Genomic DNA, 24,307 nt, shown 5'->3' on the forward strand with positions numbered 1-24,307 from the left:
ATTTACACTGAGACACGATTTAATTGTTTTGGCGACAACTGAGCTTCTTGACCACATTACTGATTGTAGAAGGGACGCTGAAATGACGCCGTCCACTGTAAAGGGGACTAAATTTAAAGTAACAAAGTTGTGCCGTCTGCTGTTTATAAAAAATTAAGGTAATTCCCACTGTGTAGGGAATTAACACGGGGTTATAAATGTTATACGAGGTTGAGCATTTTAATTCAAGCGAAGGACACATTTTGCCTGCAATAAGTGAACTATTTATTTGATTTTTCAATCAACAACCAATGACTTTCATTGTGTGACCTCACTGAACAAGCAGCGAGTTATATGATACAAAAACAGTACCAGTGGGTTTTACGCTTTTTGAAAATTTCAAATTGGGGAAATTTCAATATCAATAAATTAAAATTATAAAAATTCTAAATGTCAGCAGGTCCCGTATATAACTGATAATAACGCATGGAATTATTCTTGTTGTTCCGTGATCCAACCATATCACAATGCAGCAAGCCGTCAATAAAATAGCAGTGTTTCCTCCTTAATATCCTATGACCAATTAATAATCAGAATAATTCCTAATTTTGACAACCATTAATTTCTCAGGATTAAGATAACATGTGTATAACATATTCAAAATATCAGTGTCCTTCTTCTTTGCATTTCTTTGTAAATTGATGTTGATATTTGAAACCTTTCTGGTCATTTTTATAATTTGTTGTTCTTTTTTGGTCACAATTTTATTATCTTGAAGCACCGGAATAATCAAAACGTATTTCTTTTCCAAATAATTTTTCTAGTTTTCTTGGATCTGCGCATCTAACATTCATATGTCAAAATCAAAGCCGGTACAGATCAGATATCCCATGTATCGTCATCAGCACTTACGACTTTAGTTCATGCATCTAAAAGCATTGCTTATAATATCTTAGAAAATAAAACAATGTCTAAGTGAATGCCTGATTGCTAAATGCATGTCTCCAAGGTGGAAATGAAGCGAAATCGGTCTCGTTCTCACTATCCGACGAGGCATTAATGTCCTCAATGTCGCCGATGTCTCCTTCCGTGACGTATTTGTTTGCCCCGATAGATGTCATCTGGTGTGTGTAGGCCATGGGCGACGATCTACGGGGATGCTCTGGCGTGGAGCTGACTTTATATTTCTGTCCCCAGAAACAGCGATAGGCAATAACAGCAGTAAGGCACAGTGCCACCACTCCACCCACTGCGCCTGCGCCGGCCTTGAAGCCCACCGTCTGGTACCATGGTTCTTGTGGGGACTTTACCACAGTCGCTGAAATAAAGAGAACATAATTTGTTTCATTTACTTGCGCCAATTTTTTTCTGTACATCATCCTCGGTTTACCTTCTTTGTGTCTTTCATTCTTTTGGCCATTTTACTTTTTTCTCAGCTTGGCGTGTTCCCATGACACGTTATTTGCAAATATACAGGTATGTGTTCAGAAAACATACAAGTATTGCACGTATAACTAAGGACTTAGGGTCATTTGGTAAACGTATCATTGTAATTAGCCTATACATCACCGGATGTGGAAATTACTAACTTTTTATCAGGTGTTTGTGTTCGTTTAGATAAAAGCGGGATTCAATTCATACATGTTAACTTGGTCATTGTTTTGAGCCACTGTAACATACCCTGTGTTGTCGTCGTCTTCGGTGTTGGTTCTGTCTCACCACTTGTCACTTTACCCGGGGTGCCCGTGGTTGAAGAACTCCCAAGTGTCGTGGAAACCGGTGATACGGTGTTAGTCGTAGGGTTCACAACGACTGTATCATTTCGTTCCTCAACAAGGTGTCCGTAGACAGAAATAACAACAGGCAAGATGGCGGACTTTGGTGGCTCTCCTCCATCTTCCGCCAAAATGGTAAGGTCATATCGATATTGGGCTAGGTAACGCACGACGCTCAGCTCTCCGGTGTCTTCGTTGACAGCAAATACAGCATCAGGGTTGCTTTCGTTGGTTATAGAGTGTCGAACTGTTCCGTACGACCCACTGTCTTTGTCTGTGGCCAGGAACCGCCCTACCGTGCGTCCTAGCTCGCCGCTGGCATTCACTGGAATCTCTGGGAAACCAAACAACTGGAAAAGTGGCGCGTTATCGTTGACGTCTTGGACAATGATGGCGACCTTGGTGGCAGCACTCTTGGGCGGTACGCCCTTGTCAGATGCCACTACTGTCATAATGTACTCCTGCGGAAGACTGTCGTAGTCCAGTTTGGCTACCACTGATAACTGTCCCTGACTGTCCATGTTGAAGAACCGCTCCGCTCCGTTGCTTCCAGAGAAAGTATATTCTAGTTTGCCATTTCGCCCTGTATCTAAGTCTGCCGCGTTAATCATAGTAATGTTCTCTTGAAACACGATAATAGTTCCTGGTGGGGCATTTTCCGGCACAGTGCCATTGTACCAGTTGTATGCAAACACTGGGCTGTGATAGTTCGAACCAATTCTAATAGAACAGTCGACGCCGTCGTATTCATCCAGACACTCGCACTGGTTAGGTGAGACGCAACTTCCATTACCAGAGCAGTTGGCCACATCACTGCAGACGGGCTCGTCACAGCGTTCACCCAGCCAGCCGGGAGAACACAAGCACGTGTCCAAAGATACACAAAGTCCATTGCCTGCATAGAGGAAAGACAAACACAAGTATGTCACATAGCGTAACATAGAGAGAGGAACAAATGCAATCGTTGCGGATGTAACACATAAGACTTATGGCTTTTATTTTAAACTAGTTTCTTCCGCAGTAAGGGAATGCAATCGTGTCCAAACTCCCAATGAACGCATTACTGGCAGATACCTGCTGGTCAAGTGGATGTTTTAACGCTTTTCTTTGAAAATAAACGGGTTAGTCGCACAGTTAGAATAAATATATACAACCATATAGAATATGACATTGTGGGTATGTATTGAGTTATACAGTTATTACCAGAGCAGTATCCAAGAGCTTCACATGAGAAATTAGAGCAGTCATTTCCCCCGAAGCCTGGGTCACAGTTACAGAGGTTGGGCTCCAAACACGCACCGTGTCCTGAACAGTTGTTTACGGCAGAACATGAGACGGTGTCACACGTGTCGCCACGGTAGCCTTCAAAACACCTGTTACAAATATCATTTTAGAAGGGATAAAATAAAATCATAAATATATGTACTGTTTTCCTCCCTCAGAAATTCTCTAAATTTGTCATACGGCAAATTGTAAAAATTATGATAACACTTTTAAAATCATCTTATTTTAAGTGTCATAAATGGACCCAGCCTATGCTTTCACCAAACATATATTTTAAAAACCGTTGTTACGTGTCACTTTCGTAGACAATTGCTGTGGGATTTCTGTTATTAAGATATAAACAAATGCTTGCCACCTCTAAATGAAGGTAACGAAAAGTACAATACCTGCACCTAACAGCCGTATCATTCCCTTCAAAGGCAGCGCATATACCGTGGTCATTACAGCCATTTAACGATGTGCAATTCTTCATTGCGGTGCAGTTTTCACCATGGTAACCGTCATAACACGTGCACGTGTGAGGTGACGTACACACCCCGTGTAGGGAGCAGTCATTATTTGAAGAACAGTCTGGCAGAGCGCAGCTGTCACCTTGCCAACCATTGTCACAACTGCATACGTCGTATCCTTTACACTGACCGTGGCCTGGAAAGGTAGATGCTTCAACATTCTTCTAATTGAACTACTGATGATAACGCATATGACAGTGATGTATAAAAGCATATCGTATAGTACTGCTTTATTCTATCACGTATTGTTACATGTCGCATTATACAAAAACGTTTTTTTTTTTTTTTTTTTTTTTGTGTGTGCTTTATCAAATGCATCCCTTTTTCATATCATTCACGTAAGAACAATCGTGAAAATCTCTCCTATGAACAACACACCTGAGCACGCCGCCAGACGTTCACAAGAAAACTCTGTGCAACTTGGCCCCGCCCATCCGCTGTCACATTTGCATACGTCAAAGTCCACGCAGACCCCGTGACCGGAGCAGTCAGACACGTTGAAACAAGTTGCAACGATGCTACAGTCACTACCTAAATATACAGAATTGAAGACGTGCGTAAATTAGTGTTCGTGTTTTTTTTTCTTTTTTTGTTTTTTTTGCCACAGAAACTTCGTAAATTAATTTGAATATACAGGTAGGGTGCATGAAATACTTTTCTACTTAGATCGATCCAACTGCACGGGGACTCTCGCTGAATGCAATCGAATTAACTACATGACAAGTTTACTCGGGCGTTAGGGGTGATCTCGGTGTACGCTGGGGTTCTGGTAGACAGAGGCATCTGTTGGTCATGTAACACACACCGTGGTCCTCAGTACATACCCACAAATCCTGGTATACAGCGACACCTGTTGGTGCTGTAACACACACCGTGGTCCTCAATACATACCCACAAATCCTGTTAGACAGCGACACCTGTTGGTCCTGTAACACACACCGTGGTCCTCAATATATACCCACAAATCCTGGTAGACAGCGACACCTGTTGGTCTTATAACACACACCGTGGTCCTCAATACATACCCACAAATCCTGTTAGACAGCGACACCAGTTGGCGCTGTAACACATACCGTTGTCCTCAATACATACCCACAAATCCTGGTAGACAGCGACACCTGTTGGTCTTATAACACACACCGTGGTCCTCAATACATACCCACAAACCCTGGTAGACAGCGACACCTGTTGGTCCTGTAACACACACCGTGGTCCTCGTCAGTGCAGTTATTCACATACAGACACGTGGCTGGAATAGAGTACGGCGTTGAAGTTATTAGTTCATTTTAGGAGAGTATGTTCTGTGTGGTATGGCACATTACGTTATGCAGCACACACATTCCTCTTCTATACACTTACTCATATTATAGCGTTACTCGTGTGTTGTTGATGCAATGGTATGAAGTTTTCTATCAAACACAAGAAGAAAAAAGACTTGAGGTCCTGACTGCGATACATTTGTTTATTAACAAGACTGATGCCGTCAGAGGAATGTGTGGTGGTGAGGCGTGGCGAGCGAAAGGAGAATAAATGCTATACAGTAAGCAACTATGACTATCGTACACAATAGAGTGCCCCAGAAGAGCAATCTAGTGCATACAGTAAACGGGTGTTTTGTAAGTTCCCTATAGTTACCTTTCTGGTCACAGGCTGTCCCTTCCCAGCCCACAGTACACACGCAGAAACCGCTGTCACACACACCATTGACGCAGGCACCACAGGAACCTGTATGAACCGGAGTGATATTGGCGTTAGTATTGTCACTTGTATTATAATTCAAAACATAGCTAAATTTATATAAAAACACTATTATTATTATTATTGCACAGAGCAGTGGGTGTCACAGTTTCATACATATTTAAAAACGTGATTTTGTCAAACGCATTTTAGAAACAAAAAGGAAAAGAAAAAAGTGGAAAAAATATCCAAAAAGACTTTGAATATCTTTTTCCTAAGATATATGTCAAATCTACATGAGGCACTAAATGGCCGCAAATTGTTTCCATAATGTCGAAAATGGGTTTCTTTTTCTTAATTTAGTCAGGTTTGATAATCTACACGTTTTTAGGCAAAAAAAAGTGATGGAAATATGAAATATTGTATTTTGGTATCTAATTTGCATGATTTATGCGTGTCTCTATAGATAATTTTTTTCTTCTTTTGCCCAAGGAACATTCATGCCAAGTTAGACATTTGTACTATAAAATGCAGCGTTTGACCCCTTAACAAGCCTACTGTATATATATATGTGGGACGTTGTCCAGGGTGACATATAACCTACCTATAGAGCAGTCAGTTCCAGTCCAGCCGTCGTTACATTGACAAGTGCTGTTCACACACCTCCCTTTACCATTACACTGACCAGGACAACCTGGCAATAACGTTATATTATAAGACCACAGACACAGATGTGGTTGTATATGCATGCAGGTATGCATATTATTGGATATGGCAAAGGATATTAATTCAGCAGTTAAAATAACACAAAATAACACGGATATTTATAAATAAGGCAATAAAGAATATGTGCACATGGAATTTAATTTATGCGTTTTTAATATCCATTAATATTCTCAGTTCTATCAATTGGTTATTTTATCTGATTGTGCAATTGTGTCTTTATATTTATCCAACCCTTTACGTGTTGCCAGAATGATTCAACAACAATAATAATAAAAGTCTGATATGGCGTGAATCTGCACACGTACAAAGTATGTTACCGTTTTGATACCGTGTATATATATATATATATATATTAGATCGATCCAACTGCACGGGTTCTGGTAGACAGAGGCATATATATATATATATATATATATATAAATTTTTATTTAATTCAAGCGGATTAGGCAAGGAGTGGTGTTAGAGATTCTATATACATGTATATTAATACTCACCTAGTTCATATGTTTCTTGGTTGGAGAAAGTGATATCTTTCGTGACCACGATGTCATAGACACACTCCTGCAGTAATACACCCTCCAGTCCTTTCCCCTGACATACCGTCTCTGCAGCCTGAATATTGGGGTAATGACGGTATAGCATTATATAGGTTGCAAATGTTAATGTCACCTACTCGGGCTCATCCTTACACTTACCGACTATGCTACTAATTTGGATAATCCAATGATTTGGAATTACCACATGTACCCGTTTTCCTTGAATGTACTGAGGTATTTGGATATAACTTCAAGAGCTTTCTAAAACTAGTCGGTGATGTTAAGCCCCCTTTACCAAAAAATAAATGAAATTCTACATGCAAGCAAGACCTCTTTTAAAACTCAAAAAGAAAAGCTGTCCCTATTTCTCTACGGTCATATATCTTCATCACCCACCCAAAACGAAAGTATCTTCGAAACTGTTGCAAATTTTCTTTTCTTCTTCTTTCTTTCTGTACTTAAAGTGATAATAACTCTTCGTTTCTGCCAAAAAATGAATTTTCCTGGAGTAAACAACAATTTTCCCATACTTACCAATGGTTAATGAATCCATTTTTACATTCAAATTCAGTCCCTGTTTTTTTCTAAAAAGTTTGGTTTTTTGTTAAAATCTCTTAAGAGATTTTAACAGAGTATAGCCATCAATGGAGGTCACGTGGTCTAAAGACAAGCTCACATATCAGAATAATAGCTATAACTGCTGTTTTTGTGGTAAAACAGAATATATTATATTTCTTTGAGTTATTCACAATGTTTTTATTGTGAAATATAGATCTCATACGAAGAGTTATTATCCCTTTAACTTGTGTTCCATAATATTTGAAGTTTTACACTTACTCTGTTGTATATATGTATATACCTATCCATTTGTTTTATTTATTTACTTATTTAATTTTGTGGAGAGCATATAATGCTTCCAGCGCCTTGCCTCCACTTCATTCTTTTGAATAAACGTTGTTAAAAAAATGTTAAGCACAAGTGAAGCAACAATATGTGTTCGAGACGACATTACTTAATCACATAATACATTTTCTTACACCGGTTTCATATTAAGTATCTAATCAGTTTGTTTATCATACGTTTACAGTATAATTCTGTATAGACCTTTTTCATCTTTTCCGGAAATGGCAACTGCATTGACGGTAGGGGAGCCCTGCTATGTCGAAACACTTACAGCGGTGCTAAAAACCATGGCTGAGTTTACGTGCTTTTTGTCCCGCTGCTACAATAACAGTAAGCGAGATCGACACATGAGGTTTAATAAGTTCCCAACAAACCCATTAGAATGAAAAATATGGTAGAAAGAAAGGAAAATATAGCAGGTTTGGATCAAAAGCAGGGCACCGCGTTTGCGCTGAACATTTCGAAGGCGGGAAGAAAAACTATAATATTAGGAGATCAAGACCAGTGAAAAATTTCAACATCATTACTTGCAACATTAGAACTCTGAAGAACAATGAAAGACTTGCAGGATTGGAAACTGAACTCCAGGACACCGGAGTTAAATGGCATGTGATAGGCTTGTCAGAAATTAGGCGAGCGGAAGAACGCTTAATTACCTTGAATAGCGGACATATATTGTACCATACAAATGCTTCAAATGGCCAACAAGGAGTTGGATTTCTGATACACAAGGCGCTAAGCAAGAACATCATCGAGGTAAAGCAAATTAGCGCAAGGGTGGCTACAGTCAAGCTCAAAGTGAATCAGAGATGAAACTCATTCAGGTATATGCACCAACATCAAGCAGACCAGATGAAGAAGTAGAACAACTGTATGAAGAAGTACAGCGTCAGTTGACAACAGACTGACACTACCACATAGTCATGGGTGATTTCAACGCCAAGATCGGGATAAAGTCAGACGAACAAGAGCGTGCCACAGGGAAATTTGGCAGCGGAGAGAGATGAAGCGCAGCCAAAGGAACAAGCAGGTTTCAGAGGCCAGTACACCACTACTGATCATATGCACACTGTCAACCAGCTCAAAGAGAAATGTCTCGAGTATAACATTCCACTATGTGAAGCATTCGTTGATTATGAAAAAGCCTTCGACTCCGTAGAAACCCAGTATATACTGGCATCCCTGCAAGATCTAGGGATCGAAGATGGATACGTAGACGTCCTCAAAGACATATACACCGATAGCTCTGCAACAGTCAAACTACACAAGACCACCAATAAGATCAGGATCAAGAAAGGTGTACGCCAAGGAGATACAATCTCTCCTAAACTGTTCACAGCAGCATTGGAACGTATATTCAGGGATCTAGACTGGTAAGACAAGGGCATAAACATAGACGGTACCAGGCTCAATCGCCTTAGGTTTGCAGACGACATCATAATAGTAGCAGATGATGCAAAAGACCTAGAAGAAATGCTACAGGCGTTAGCAGATGAAAGCGCAAAAAGTGGGCTAAAGATGAACACCAGCAAGACAAAGGTCATGTTTAGACCACTAACCACCCCTTGCACAGTGAAAGTCAACACCAAAGAGATAGAAGCAGTGGAAGAGTATATATACCTTGGGCAACGGTTCAGCCTTAGTGATCGAACACTGGAGAAAGAAATCCAACGAAGGATAAAAGCAGGATGGGCAGCATATGGGAAGCACAATGACATCTTCAAGAGCAACCTTCCTACCTGCCTGAAAAAGAAAGTGTTCAATGCTTGTGTGCTGCCGGCAATCACCTATGGTTCAGAGACCTGGGCACTGAATGCCTCCATGGAACACAAGCTACAAGTAGCTCAGAGAAAGATGGAAAGAATTATGTTGAACATCAATCCAAGAGAGCGGAAAACGAATGTATGGTTACGTGAACAGACCAAAGTCAAGGACGTACTACTCACAAATAAAGAAATGAAATGGAGGTGGGCAGGACATGTCAAAAGAATGAAGGACAATAGGTGGACAATCAGGCTTACAGAATGGACCCCAAGGTATGGACAAAGAAAAAGAGGAAGGCCGGTCAAACGATGGAGGGATGAATTAGATGACTACTGGAGGTCTTGGAAGAAGAAACCTTGGCCAAACTGGAAATCTGAGGCTCAGTATAGGAAACAATGGAAAAAGCATGCTGCGGCCTTTGTCCAACAGTGGAACACTATAGGCTCTAAATGATGATGATGATGATGATGAACGGTGCTTTAATAAAAAACAGAAATGCTTAGTTAATCAACGGATATAACGAACTATCGGCAAATAGAACTCGGGGATAAACAATGCGAGAAAAAAACATTATAAAGATCTGAAGAAAAAGTTGAAGAATAGGGGCCTAAAAAGAAAGAAAAGACTTTAAGCATGAGATTATGGAAAAAGAAAGTAAAAGCTGTGAAGTTTTACTCGGGGATTCTACTTACAAAAAATTCAATAACTTTCACGACTTTGTGTGTAACAACAAAGAGAAGGTTTGAAAAGTTTTGTATGTAATATCCTTTTTGTGTGTGTTTTACTGATAAGTGATCATTTTAAATGTAGTAGGCCTATCACAGGTTTTAGTCTCTCATAACCCTTAGTAAGGTGGGTTCTATTTTTTTAACGAGAGACGTTAATAAAACTTTTATTGTTGTGTATACGTATTACTGATTTGTACAAATGGGGCTCATATTATCAAGATCAACAGAGACATACGAAGAAGAAAGTACATCGGCTCTTGTTGAACGCGTTATCGGCAAAATAAAAAGTTATTTATTTCTGAATTCAATGACAAGAGAATTGGAAAATTCAATGGGAATATATTGTTAATTTAAAAAAATGCAGAAAAGCCTTTCTGTAAGCTACACGTGCATAATGCATGTATTGTAAAGACAAAATGGATAATAAAAATAATCTAACAACGTATTTGTAAAGTCATACAAATATGCTTAGTATTAAAGTAGGCCTACTACCTGTATATTTAACTGTCTTAGATAGTTGAAAAGTATGAAATGTGTGGAAAACACTTTATTTGAATGATTTTATTGTCTTTGATTGAAAACGATGAAAATACGCATGAAAACATTTAAAAATCAAATAATTTGGCCTATTGCTATAATTTTGTTTTTGCTTGACAGTTTTGTTTCAGTTTGACAAAATTTTCATACTTGTCAGACCGAAAGTCTGACATTTTTTACCTGTTGTAAATTTTGTACATATACATGTACTAGAGTAAGACACGGTAAACTTTAATTATCGTCTGGGAAAGAGTCGAGAATTCCTGTCTCACCAATTTAACACTTATTAATTAGAAGGTTTTAATTACAGAGGAAAGGTCGTAGTTGAGGCCGCCACCCTTACCGAACAATTGAACAAGTAACACCTGATGCCTTATCAGGTACCAAACGATTTAATCAGTTCACCGACGAACAATCTGCGTGTCAGTTTTACTTGTATACACAGTAGGTACGAGTCAAACAATGCAGGGAATCTTTTCATTTTATCATTTCAAAAATCTCTTAAGACATCCTTCAAACAAGACATAAAAATCGTAATGAATTGATACTGCCGGTAAATGAGGTGATATCGCCACAGCTTGCATATATACATGTAATATTGTGAAGACGTAGGCCTTCGCACCTGTCCACACTCTTGAAAGCTGTGTACGAGTCTACTGGCTATTTTGATTTAATATATAAAAAATTACGAGTCTCTTTCGCATATCTTTATTATGGGAAGCATTTAAAAGAACTCTGAAGCTTTAGTTCGTCATCACTATTTAAAGTGCAGCCAAGGCTCGGACGCTTAGGAGAAGTCTAGTTGTACAGCGCATCGTATTTAAACTGAGAAAAAACATTTAATTGCTTGATTCTCCGTCCAAATAGCTCTTGCCTACAGTTTACGCATTGCTGTGCTTCATCCACCTGTTTAGTTTGACAGAAACCAGTGCACGCTTCAAACGACCTATTTATATGCGCACCTTGTACATCATCTACACCTAGCATTGCCATGCTGGAAACAGCAGAGGACTACCATGACCCCTGTGGCGCGCGGTTCCTGTCATGCGCACTTCGTATTTCCGCAAAAGATGAAAAAGGTTAACTGGTATATACGTATTTGTGATGGACACTGGTCATTTTGACCGCAATGGCTTTAAGCGTTATATACAGGTAAGAGGTCACTGACCTTCATCTCAGCCTGTGACACGTTCACGGGACCGTAGGCCGGATTGTATAGACTAGGGTCGGTGTAGGAGGGGTCCATGACGTCATCAGCGTGGAAGTTTGAACTGTCCCAGGACCAACTGCCGTATAATCCAGAATCAGAAAATGAAGTACTGATTCTCCCTGTGGTGATAACGACAAATGCAAAAATGTTTTCAAAGGAGCAAATGATGAAAATTCGAACAATTAAGACAATGTTTTTGTACACTTATTTCTATATATGCTAAAGAAAATTACGCATTAATTACAAATCTGATTCTTTTCACCGCTATATACAGTCTATAAACCATATGGTATTTTATCGCCATACTCTGAATTTCAAAGAGAAGAAGTCAAGAATAAATATGTAATCAAGCTCATAAGTACATTGATCATTCTCTCTAATAGTTGACGTATTATTTTTTCCTTATGACTCACATGACTCGGCAAATTCCACTGCCTTGTCCTTGGTGACCACGGTGCCATTGGCCATGGTGAAATCGTTGTCATGGTTGTCGTCCATCAGTCCGCACAGTCCAGTCGTCCGCCCCTTAAAACTAGCAGTTAGACCAGAACGTACGTTAAGGAAGAGACGCCCCATCACCGGACTGAACCGGACGTCTACTGTGACAGATACACCTGAGGGAAAATAAAGCGTTGACACAATCAGTGCCAATCACCACAGGCGTGAGGAAAGGAAAGGGGGGAACTATTCAATTGGTCTCAAAGAAGTGTACAGAGTCACTAAACCATGTGTTCTGTGCCTAGGACTACCATGGTTAAAATACGTAGCTAAGCCTTCCACCCCCCTCCCGGTGTAACGTGAAAGAGAGCCCGCTTCCCATTCATTCATACCAGTGAGCCTTGCCCATAGATTTTGACCCATTTAGGTCAGGCAAACCCTAACCATTATAACTATACGGAGGGCGGACTTTCTGTTACACGGACCCTCAGTTTCGTTACACCGGCCTCCAGCGGCTATGCCACACCATATATAGTAGAACACATACCAGTTATTAACTCACAGCCTACATCACATCCAGTGGCTATTATGTATGAGAATATCCTCTTCAAATTACTCGCATTAAGGTGAAAGAACATAAATATAACAGTCTACATACCGGTGTCATACTGGATTGCAATCATCATCACGGCACCAGTGGCGTTGTTCCTGACCTTAGCAATGTCTACAATGACGGTGTCGTTGTTAAGCGTCAGTCTTGTGTTGTTTTTGGTTATGCTCTGGACTAGCCCGTCAATTCTGAGTAAAAAACAATTATCTAAACATACGTTTATGCGTTTTATATGCCGGGTTTTTCTATATTACCGTGAGGTACATGGCACATGTAGTAAGACGTCTACAATAACGACCATTTTAATGATATCTTTAAAAAATCCAAGAACAATACATCCATTCGTTTCATTGACCATATGATTGATAAAACAAGCGCAACCATCTTGCTATTTGTTAGATCCAAAGTTTGATAGAATCTTTCCCGATTTTAATGTCATATTATTCAAAGGCAATGTTACTAGTACACTCTTTATACACATCCAATTCACCTTAAAGTAGGAAGAGTGGTTTCAGTAGCAGTGACCGGTGTAGTAATGGTGGCCACACTGTGACCGACCTTGACCGCGGCGGCACCGACCAGTGACGCTTGTTTATAGCCGAAGAACCTGACTTGTACGCCAAAGTCGTTAGCTGTACTCATACAGTCCCAGAACTCCCCGATACCATGGTAGTCGTAGGATATACCTTAGGAAACAACGAATTCATACAGTAAGACTCCGTTCACATGGAAAGTCTATTTTCTAAAAAACTATTTTCTATTCGCGGTATCTTGTAATCACGGTCCCTGTGCCCTGTATATCCCGAGAATTAATTACAGCTTTGGAAGTAACTGGCTCGCGCCGCCAGTAATTACGCTGCGGGATATTCAGGCAGGGCACAGGGACCGTGATTACAAGATACCGCGAATAGAAAATAGATTTTTAGAAAATAGACTTGTCATGTGAACGGGGCCTAAGTTATACCATTACTTTAGCAAACGTGGTGAACAACGGTTATTTCATTTCACGGCGATTTCGAGACGGTATGATTAGATCAAGAAATAAACATCGATGCATACTAAACCTCCGAAGAATTGTAAAGAAAAATTATATTATATACGTATACACGTATGGTACAAAAGTGATTAAAAGAACCGCAGTATATTATGACTTTCCAAACATTTTGAAAAACATGTCTAAAGATAAAGTGAGTTAAATTCAATGAGAAATGTTGACGATGTTCACCCACCATCTGCTGTCTGTAAGTGAGGATCACCTCCCATGTTTCTTGGTATTCTGACATTACAACAGACGCCGGTCCAGAATTGGAAACACTCACACCTGGAGCTACAGAAGTACGACTGAAGGGTGCAAACACCATTGCCGAAACATTCTGAAATGCAACAGGGGTGTTTGTAATGCAAAGGTTATATCTGTTTGTATGAATTCAGCGGCTAGTTCATAGAACATTTAGCAGAGATAAGACACAACCAAATAATGAAGTTGATATAATGATAAATAATTTAAAGGAAAAACATTTGTAAAAGTAAAAAATGTAAATAATTATCTTTCATGCTGTGTAAATTCATGCAACCGCGCCAGCCTATCGTGCATTTACACTTAAATTTAGGGCGATTCACCTTGCAACCCGTTGTCTGTCTGAAAACTGCATGGTTCACAGTCCGGCTGGTCACACTGCTCTCCACGTCGACCTCGTACACAGGCAGGGTACAGTCCACACTGGGTCTTCTCACGACAAACACAACGACAGTCTTCCCACACAGGCTCGTAGGCAGAGTCACACACCGGGCAGCTGTAGAAGCAAAAACTAGACATTCAAATCAGATGACTTCAATAGTTCAGAAACTTATAACACGTAACTGTAAATAGTTGCCTCATTACAAGCAAATTCGATAAATTACAGAATATAACAGGTGTACACGTTTATCAATATAAGTATATGCCTGTCTGTGCCTCTACGTGGGGTGAAATATACTCACATATCATTCGGACAGTAACACGTTCCATCACTAGTTATAACCGAGTTCTGGCAGTTTTTACATTCACATGAACAATGACAGCCACCATCAGGTTTAACGGTACCATAACCGCCATTTGGACATTCACAGCCACACTAGAAATATACACATTGATATAATGGACAGAAATATAATAACAATTAAATATGGTTTCAAGATCGATATACGGATGTCAAAAGCATTAAGTCAGTTAAAGTTGCACTTTGAAATTCACTAAAATACCAACGTTTTGCCTTTGTTCCATTATTTTGAAACATAATCAAAACGATAACAATGATGTCTGAATTGCACTGTGCATCGAAATAACTCTATTCAACCATCTTAACAAATTCTTTACATAAAACCTCCATGAAAATTAAAATGAATACAACATTTTTATTTTATGAAGATGTACATGTTCTGTACCTCACACGTGCCGTCTGCGTTCATCTCCCGTGGCCAACCGTCCGCACAGTGACATGGACACGCAGGCTGAGAAGGGTCATCAGTGATCACCTTTTTAGTTTTACCATCCGGACACTTGTCACACTGGCAACTATGGTTATACTGTGAATCATAACCAAATATTAACAACTGATTCAATATCATAATATGACTTTCATATTTATATTTCAAAAAATTGCCATCGACTTAAATTTGTAAATGCTTTCTTTGGTTGCTTTCGGCCATGAATTAAGTTTTGATGTTGAAAGACTAATTTTATGTCGAGAACGGACATAGAAACGTATTAAGCGATAGAAAATTCCCTGCAACACAAACTTTTTAGTATCAGGATTGTCCAGGCAATAAAAACACAAATGACACAATTCACCTCAATACTACTGCTTCCATCAGGACATAGGCAGGTACCGGGTCCAATAGGGCACGTGCTGGCTACGGTAGCTGGCCTACAGTGCCTGTAATGCCGGTTAAATTATATTTATTAATGATCACCATTCAATGCCATTAATGAATATACCTAAATGTGGTATAAAAAAGACATAATTTAAGTTCTAATATCATGGCCTCGAATTGATAAGCTGACGCTCTTGGTTAACATTTCTATAACTGTATGGTAATGCACCTTGGTATTGAAACACCTAACTGTTGGCGCTTAAACTGAAATACGTAATACACACATCAGATATGAAGATGTCAAACACAACGGTTCACACACTTACGCAGAAACTTTTACAGCATCAGGAACAAGCACATATTCTTCAAGGCTTCTGAAAATCGAATATGCCGCTTCTAAACGAAGAAACCCAGCGTCTTTTCTGTTCCCTGGCCCCACTTTGTGGACCACAAGGTGCACGCCCTCATGCCCGGAACAGATCTTAGAACAATTGGTAATGTCCAAACTGTCCGTGATAGGGGCTGTAGTCGTGTATGTGACAGTCTCAGACTGACTGACAACACCGGGGTCTGAAACAACAATGACATGCTTTCTGCACTCCAATCCCAAATAAGCTCCGTGTATTGTATTCACACACTCACGTACGTGCATGCACACCACCTACTACACTTCTACTACACTGCAATACTCTAATAAAGCAGCCATCGCTTAAAGGTACATACGAACCGAGCATCGGTGGAGCGTGGATTCCCAGTAACACATGTAAACCACTTCTACTAGATTCTTATATGACTCAAATAAATTCGACATACCAAGGGATAAACTGAATAGATCACTCGATCAGCCGTAAAAGACATTTAGACTGCTCATTTCTTTAAATTTTTGGTTGTAAATTTAACCTACTTTCGTGACCTACTTTCCTGCCCCATTGACATACAGCTTAGAATGCCAGCAGAAAAATCCGTTCAAACATCATTTTCGGGTAAAATTAAATAATGCCTTTTGGTAATTCTCTTAGTTATACTACTTGAAACTATATGCTGACATTTGTTTGGTTTTTGTGACAAAAATTGACTTTGTATGCATCTTTAAGAGTCCCTAACATGCGTATAGTCGTTTCTGAAAGGCTAATACTAACGGGATTTTTACAATACTACAAACCAGTGCCAACAGCAAATTTATAAAGCAACGTAAACAAATGTGCCAAGGCATAGGTGTTCGGCCGTGCTACATGTGTACATACACGTAGGTTCTGCTGGTGTTCTATGCTTTTTTTCTGATGGCTTCATTATGCGGTCTAACTATGTGTACGTCGAAGCATCTGTGTTACAGGGACCAATATAACTAGGGGACGTATAATGATATGCAGAGACATGTGACAACCGTATTGGAACACGAGGACTCTGGAGTAGGACTTACCTATCAAATCCTTTAGAAAACGAAGAACGAGCGAAGGGTTGACGAGGTCGTAAACTATGGTATCCGAGGCACTGGGAAACTGCACGTGCAACGCTGGTTCTATGGCAACGTTTAGATGAACACTGCCCATGTCATCTGCGTGATCTACATCATGTGTCACGTCAGTCACCTGGAAAAACAGATCCTTCAATTTAATTATAGCTACAGTGGCGTATAACTCTGTTCCCACTAAAGGCTCATTACTTTTTATATCAGAATCAACTCATCAGGTTGTCTGTATTCAACAGAAACAGTTATTTCCAGACGACAAATTAATATCTGAAAGCCATAATCACAACTATATTCAGAATTTTAATTTTAAAAATTGGAATTTATTGTCTTTTAAATATGTACTCCCAGCATGTTAATTCTTTGATAACCTGTATTAATATCTACTACTATAAATAATTTTATTAATAAAGTACAGAAAAACCGCTCAAATATTACACTCCTTAGAACAATGAAAATACAAATGGTACAATGGTTAAACTGAATAGACAAATAATGTGAGTAGACCGTTCACTACGAACATCAATAACAGAAACATACATCGGCACCTTACAGAAAAAGTGGGCGCCTTTGAATAGACTGGTAGCAGCTAGTGATGCAGGGGGGATTCTTTCTTTTTCGCAAAGATAAATCAACATTGTTTTATTGTTAAGAACAAATTCTGGTTGAATTTCTGGTTGCAGTAAAGCAAAAGTTTCAAATAAGTTGCAAATAATTTATTAATAATAATATCAATACCCAGCGAACTGAAACTTACAGCAGCTCTGGGAAAGTGCTCCCCGTCGGCTCCATATCTCCAAGTTGCACCGAGAGTTTGCCGGACTCGTCCTCGGGAATGATGTCGCAATATGCCGGTACCCTGAAATTACGGCGAGTTCCAGGATTAAAAAAACACACACATACACATAGGCAGCTGGGGATTGCAGGAACAACAGAACACTATGGCTTCACTGTGGGTGGTCGCGTAATAAAAGTGTGTTATAAACTGCGAACATAGGTTGAAGGGCGCCCGTCCCCCTCTCAAACAGGCGACCTCGACTGACTACAGTTAAACCGTTTTTGGTCGGTGTTACTGCTTCCCACTTACCTGGGATGTTGCCGTAAAACTGTACTTCATGTTGAGGAGAGCGATATTAAGAGGCAAGCAGACGTCTTGTGAGATAGCCAAGCAGTGCACGCCAAGAGATGTACGTTTAGATACAAGATAATGATCTTCGTTGACTTCGGTGTATCTGAAAATTAAAGGAACGCACTAGTTTAAAACAGCATACAGATTACTTAAGAATAGTTGTACATGTACCGTATGTTGCAATTGGAAAATGGCCAACCTGTGATATTTCCTTAATGTGCAGCCATTGCTTGTAGCAAGTACGTTTTCCTTATTTGAAGTAATTACAATAATGGTTGCAAACAATGAAAGTAAAAAAAAAAGCCATGACATTTATTCAACAACCTACAACTTCGCCGTGAGCACATTACGTTGTCTACGTTAAAAAAGTGAATCACTGGACCATTCATACCTGACCAATGCCTCATAACTGTTGTTCATATTGTAGTCAATGGTTGCATCCAGTCGGATCCCTATCTTCTGTGCTTTGGGAACAGTGGACTGTAGATGGAGCTGCAGTCCTGCTGTCACCACTATATTCATGTCAACTGACAGCTGCTTTCTTAACGCTGAGGTTGTCTATATACAAAGGTAAATGTTATTATATTCTAATTCGCTTACGCTTAAACGTATATAAATTATTTATCGTCTAATAACTCTCAACGAATAAAACCACTTCATCTTCAAACACCAAATCATTTATTTATAAATAGGAATGAGTCGATGTGCCTCTGCCTGCTTCGACCACAAAGAACGGGCCTCCTCTGTGTATCATTACTTTATCCTAAAAAAGAAAAAACAAATACAATTTCATCGACTTATATACGTACATAATTTATTAATCCACATCCACTCTGGATTCACATTGTCCTACAATATCGACAAACAAAATGTAAATGCATATCAAATACCCAAGTTTAAAGATACACTCATTCTTTGCAATATATTGTCTTTAAGATAACCGTCTTTTGCTTTATCCGATTTCCAGCGACCATGTTTTTTGAATAATCGTTCTTTTATCCCGCAATTTGCTGCAGCTGATGCGCCACCTGCTCGTAGACTATGTAGACCAAATTTACTTTTATCAAAACCCAATTCTTCAATTTTTTGTAAAACTGTTTCTCTCATACGTGTATACGACAATTTTCCAGTATCCTTTAAAACATGTTTTCCTGATTTCTTTAAATACTTGACCGATCTGAAAATATACTTCTCTGAATCTTCTTCTATGTCTGCGGCTCTTAGATATCTTTGTAAGAAAGCATATGGGCATGAAGTCTTACCTGTTCTGGCTATTAAAACATTAGATCCATCTCTGTATATATCAGTTTTGCTTTTTTCTATAAAAACTTCAAAATATGAATTTTTGAATATAACATCTGTTCTTCTAATTGAGGATACCTCGCTATATCTTAAAAATCCTGAAAATGATAATAAACATATACAGACATCTCTCAAATCGGACAAACTGGCGTTAGATTTTGCAAATCTATTAACAAGTTTATTAAGCATTTCACTGGTTACTATTTCCTTTTTTATTGTTCTGTTACATGACATTCTTTTTGCTGCCTCCACAATATTACTGATCAAAGCGTTATCGTAAGGATTTCGTGTTATTCCAGCAATATCATGAACCCACTTTAAGGCATATTTCACATCCTGTATTGCTCCTGGTTTACTTTCTTGTTGAATTAAACTTAACATATATAGTGCAATGTGATTTGTGGATGCCGGGAATATGTTAACCTCTGTAAATTTCCCTGTCCAATTCTTCCACTTTTGAAATATATAAGTATACTTTTTCACCGTATTATCTGCTCTAGATTTCAATACAATACTTGGTAACTCTTTACCCAATCTTCGTAAAGTTGCATTATTGAAATCCTTTAATTCCGTCCAAACTCCAGATTGGAATACCTGTAAATACAAATAAAGAATTTTGATGAAAACACACCAATTTATGTTTACTAATATAAAAGCCCATTTTTGAAACATTTCAAATGTTCTTTTCATGCATTATAGGCCTACTGTTTTCAAAAACCAATCCAGACAATCTTATATTTTCTCTTTTAACAAAAAAGAATGAATTATCCATTAACTCTTAACCATCGTTAAAAGTATGCTTTCATTGCCTTGATTATGTATAAACATTTTGTACACTGTCCATCCTGATTATCAACTTTCATAATAACACACCTTCATGCCACCAGACCTTTCAAATATATGATTTTCATTTAATTTTGTATAACATTTGTTTCATCGTCAATCCTGACTTGCAAAATATATTATAATTCACCTTTATCTCATCATACTTTTCAATTGAACTTTTCAATTCTGTGTAACAATTGTTACAGTGTCAATCCGAACTACAAACCTTTATAAAATATACCTTCATTCCATAACGCTTTTCAATTATAATTTTCAACTCTGTATAACATTCGGTGCAGTGTCAATCCTGACTACTAACCTTCCTAAATTATACCTTCATTCCATCACGTTTTTTCCCAATATAAATTTCAGTTTTGTATAACATTTGTCGCAGTGTCAATCCTGACTGTCAATTTATATAAAATACATCTTCATGCCGTAACAACTTTCAAATATATATTTCAATTCTTTTTAACATTTGTTGCATTGTCAATCCTGACTGGCAACCTTCATAAAAATACACCAACATGCCATAAAACTTTCAAATATATATATTTCATTTCTGTGTAATATTTGTTGCAGTGTCAATCCTGACTTGCAACCTTCATGAAAAATACACCGTCATTCCATCACACCTTCTACATATAAATTTTAATTCTGTATAATGTTTGTTGCAGTGTCAATCCTGACTTGCAACCTTCATAATAATACACCGTCATTCCATCACACCTTCTATATATAAATTTCAATTCTGTATAATGTTTGTTGCAGTGTCAATCCTGACTGGCAACCTTCATAAAAATACACCATCCCATCTCGCTTTTGAAATATAACCTTCGTTTTTAGAAAATATTTTTCTATTAAAATCCTGTCTCCCCATCAATCCTGATTGCCAAAACTTTATCCTTAAATTTCTGCGACCCTATGTAAGATTGCTTATTTTTCCCCTGCTTAAAAATACCCTTGTTACCGAAAATAAGAACATCTTTTATGTACATTTTCCACTTCATATCTCTGTCAAATATCATTGGCCAAAATGCAGCCGACTTCCAACTTGGAACTACTAAAGTGCCTTTTGCTTTACAATTTAATAAATGGTTTATTGCCTTTGGTACCAAACCTACAGGTGGAACTATCCAATTATTCTCATGCTGCCAATTTTGTAAAAATGCGTCTGTTGCCTCTGTATTTGGATTCCAAAATCTTGAATTAAAACGGTTTGTCTTTGTATTTTCAAAATTCGCAAATCTATCTACAGTGTGAGGTCCCCACTTTTTATCCAAAAATTCGAAAAAAGAAGATTCTACCTCCCAGTCGTCTATGTCTACCAATTTGCTGATATAATCTGCTTTTTCATTTTTTGATCTAGGTATCCAGTTTACTGTCAAACTGATTTCATGACATGTACATAAATGATATATTTGTAAATCTAAATGTTGTAGATCATGTTTCATAGATCCTGCCTGTATAATCCTCACGACATTTTGATTATCTGTGTACCAACCTATTTTACTTCTTTTTATAACTTTAATAAAATCTTGTAATGCAATTGCAATTGCCTTCAACTCCCTCCATGTCGAACTTTTCTCCTTTTCTTCATCTGACCACATTTTGTGACAAATGTCAGATTGACAACGTACCAAATAGGCACCACATGCATAATCACTAGCATCTGAAAATCCCAAGATTTTGGGTATTTCGTTTAAGAATAAATGTCTTTTATTTAGACAATGAATGTTTGACAACCAAAAATGTAACTCATTCAGAATTTCTGTATTTGAATGAAAATTTTTGCATTCGTCCCAACTGTTTCTATCATTGATTGCGTGATACATATTTCTTGTCATAAATCTACTTATATCTCCAATAACAGTTGACATTGATATAATTTTTCCCGTAATTCGAGCCAGCTCACGTGCCGATGTCATATTAATATTTTGCATCAGTTTTCTAATATCATTTTTCAATTCTGAAACCCTTTTTTCTGTGATTGATATCGTACCCTGTATCAAATTCCAATGAATACCTAACCAATCAATCTCTTGAACTGGTCTCCATATACTCTTTTCATTATTCACTACTAAACCCGATTTTTTCAAGTCTCCCCTCACTTTGTCTGAATATTTTTTTTGCACATCTCAAAATCATCACTAAATCCAAATCCATCATCCAAATACAACACTATAGGTATAGACCATTCTCTCCAGTGTTTAACCAAACATCTTAATACTTTGGTAAAAATGTAACCTGCTGAAGATATCCCAAAAGGTAAAACTGTGTAAACGAAATATTTAATTTTTCCTTGAACAACCCAAGAAAATCCCAGAAATTCTTGCTGTGACTAAACAATATCTATATGATGATAACCATTTTTTAAATCAAAACTAAATGCAAATCCTTTTGAATTTACGTACTGTAATGCAATTCTTGTATCCTCAAATTTAATACTCTCTTTCCAAATGTATGGATTTACACATCTCAAATCTAAAACCAAACGTTTCTTTTTCCCATTTATTGCCACCGTCAAAGGATTAACAACTTGTGGTATCCCTTTAAATTCTTTGATACGGCCTGATTGTAACAAATCTGATATTGATTCTTCTACAAAATCCTTATTGTCTAATGCAGACTTATTGTTTTTCATAATCATTTTTGGTGGTGTATTTATAAAAGGAATAACATATCCTTGTTTTATTACATCTAATACATACGTATTGGCACGAATACTTTCCCAAAAAGCTACATTTTTCTTCAATCTACCTTTCACATTGTCGCTATTATACTTATCTTTTAGAGTTGTATCTGTCTTATTGACTGCCGACCTGTGCGTAGCTGTAGTAGCTTGGGTTCGGTTCCGTGTTGTTTTGAAAGTATGACTGCTTTTGCTGGTTAAATTTGGAGCATTCTGCTCGCCAGTGACCGTATTGTCCACATCCAAAACACTGGTCATACTTGGACGGTTGACTTCTTTTGGCTCGAAAAAGCCTTTTGAATGGCCCTGAACCTGAAAAATTGGCTGAGGCTGTATATTGAACAGGCATATTGGAATAGTTATTATAAACACCAGACCTACGTTGACCGACATTGTTGCGTTTCTGTTTTTTCTGGCACAATTTTCTATTTGCTCTTATCTGGGCTGAACGAATTTTCTTTTCGTCTTCACTATCATCTGCAAGATCATCGGATTGATATTCTTCCACAGCTTCCCAACCAGCATCCGATTTGTCCGTGATGTGATGTGATGTGTTTCGTGTGTATTATAAGAAGTAAGTACGTAGCCTTAATACAACACATGATATAATTAAATTCATTGTATTATTAGGTCGATGCATCGGTAGCTTAAGTATTTACCGTTACGTTTTCCATATCATGATTAAGGTTAACGACAAGCTACAATGTTTGTAATAGCCACTGTATTCAATACATGCAGGAACAACATGCAAGTTGGCAGCGCAGGTACCTCAAACATCGCCTCCTTTTTCAGTGATGTAAATATGCCATCAGTGGATATTTGGTTGTTCAGCCGTCTGTCGGGGTGGAAAGCTGTGTAGGGAGCAGACGTCAGCACTGTGTCTTTGTTTAAGTCCTGGATGGGGATACACTCCAGGAAAACGTAGCCCCCTTTCTCAAACCTTGAAATAACCTGAATAGAAGCCCAGATTGGCGATTGGTATGCTAAACATGCAACTACATCTTCATATTTTCATTCTATAAAAGTCATGCAGAAAATGTGGAACAATTATGCATTATATAGTTTTAACGTTATATGCCCAATATCCAAAACGGCTCATCTTGCCTTGTAATGCAATGCTATATTCTACATGTATATGCTGCAGAGTCAAATAGTGATATGATATACCAGTCAAGTATACCGTTTACCTGACCGAGAAAGGCGCCGGATGTACGTCCTGGAATAACGTCACCTACGACTGGTGGCGCCGTCTCTTGATTCACTGACTCACTAATGTGCAGACTTCTGTCATTTTGTTCTCCGCCGTGGCAGTACATTGTGTTAGATGTGGAAACAGGAGAGACAGCAATGGGACTAGAAAAC

The 24,307-nt window shown here is 38.3% G+C and overlaps 1 protein-coding gene across 1 annotated transcript in view; it reads right to left on the bottom strand.

Moving 5' to 3' along the window:
• Positions 1 to 222: 222 nt before the first annotated feature.
• LOC106156309 (uncharacterized) overlaps positions 223 to 24,307 on the bottom strand; it is a 40,438-nt gene continuing 16,353 nt past the window's right edge. Inside the window, exons 19-44 of the mRNA XM_086994082.1 lie at positions 24,133 to 24,298; positions 23,714 to 23,896; positions 18,518 to 18,684; positions 18,085 to 18,229; positions 17,755 to 17,856; positions 16,950 to 17,118; positions 15,856 to 16,099; positions 15,507 to 15,591; positions 15,101 to 15,241; positions 14,657 to 14,790; positions 14,297 to 14,469; positions 13,906 to 14,049; positions 13,167 to 13,362; positions 12,725 to 12,864; positions 12,042 to 12,242; positions 11,587 to 11,747; positions 6,445 to 6,562; positions 5,829 to 5,918; positions 5,183 to 5,272; positions 4,733 to 4,796; positions 4,506 to 4,531; positions 3,926 to 4,078; positions 3,425 to 3,683; positions 2,958 to 3,127; positions 1,660 to 2,649; positions 223 to 1,297 (exon numbers count right to left, since the gene is read on the bottom strand). Coding sequence (XP_086850208.1) covers positions 951 to 1,297; positions 1,660 to 2,649; positions 2,958 to 3,127; positions 3,425 to 3,683; positions 3,926 to 4,078; positions 4,506 to 4,531; positions 4,733 to 4,796; positions 5,183 to 5,272; positions 5,829 to 5,918; positions 6,445 to 6,562; positions 11,587 to 11,747; positions 12,042 to 12,242; positions 12,725 to 12,864; positions 13,167 to 13,362; positions 13,906 to 14,049; positions 14,297 to 14,469; positions 14,657 to 14,790; positions 15,101 to 15,241; positions 15,507 to 15,591; positions 15,856 to 16,099; positions 16,950 to 17,118; positions 17,755 to 17,856; positions 18,085 to 18,229; positions 18,518 to 18,684; positions 23,714 to 23,896; positions 24,133 to 24,298 — 4,858 coding nt within the window. The 3' untranslated portion in view covers positions 223 to 950. The remainder of the gene's footprint in view (positions 1,298 to 1,659; positions 2,650 to 2,957; positions 3,128 to 3,424; positions 3,684 to 3,925; positions 4,079 to 4,505; positions 4,532 to 4,732; positions 4,797 to 5,182; positions 5,273 to 5,828; positions 5,919 to 6,444; positions 6,563 to 11,586; positions 11,748 to 12,041; positions 12,243 to 12,724; positions 12,865 to 13,166; positions 13,363 to 13,905; positions 14,050 to 14,296; positions 14,470 to 14,656; positions 14,791 to 15,100; positions 15,242 to 15,506; positions 15,592 to 15,855; positions 16,100 to 16,949; positions 17,119 to 17,754; positions 17,857 to 18,084; positions 18,230 to 18,517; positions 18,685 to 23,713; positions 23,897 to 24,132; positions 24,299 to 24,307) is intronic.

The sequence above is a fragment of the Lingula anatina genome, chromosome 8, assembly GCF_051362555.1.
Source record: "Lingula anatina isolate TDL-2025a chromosome 8, LinAna3.0, whole genome shotgun sequence".
NCBI classification, from domain to species: domain Eukaryota; kingdom Metazoa; phylum Brachiopoda; class Lingulata; order Lingulida; family Lingulidae; genus Lingula; species Lingula anatina.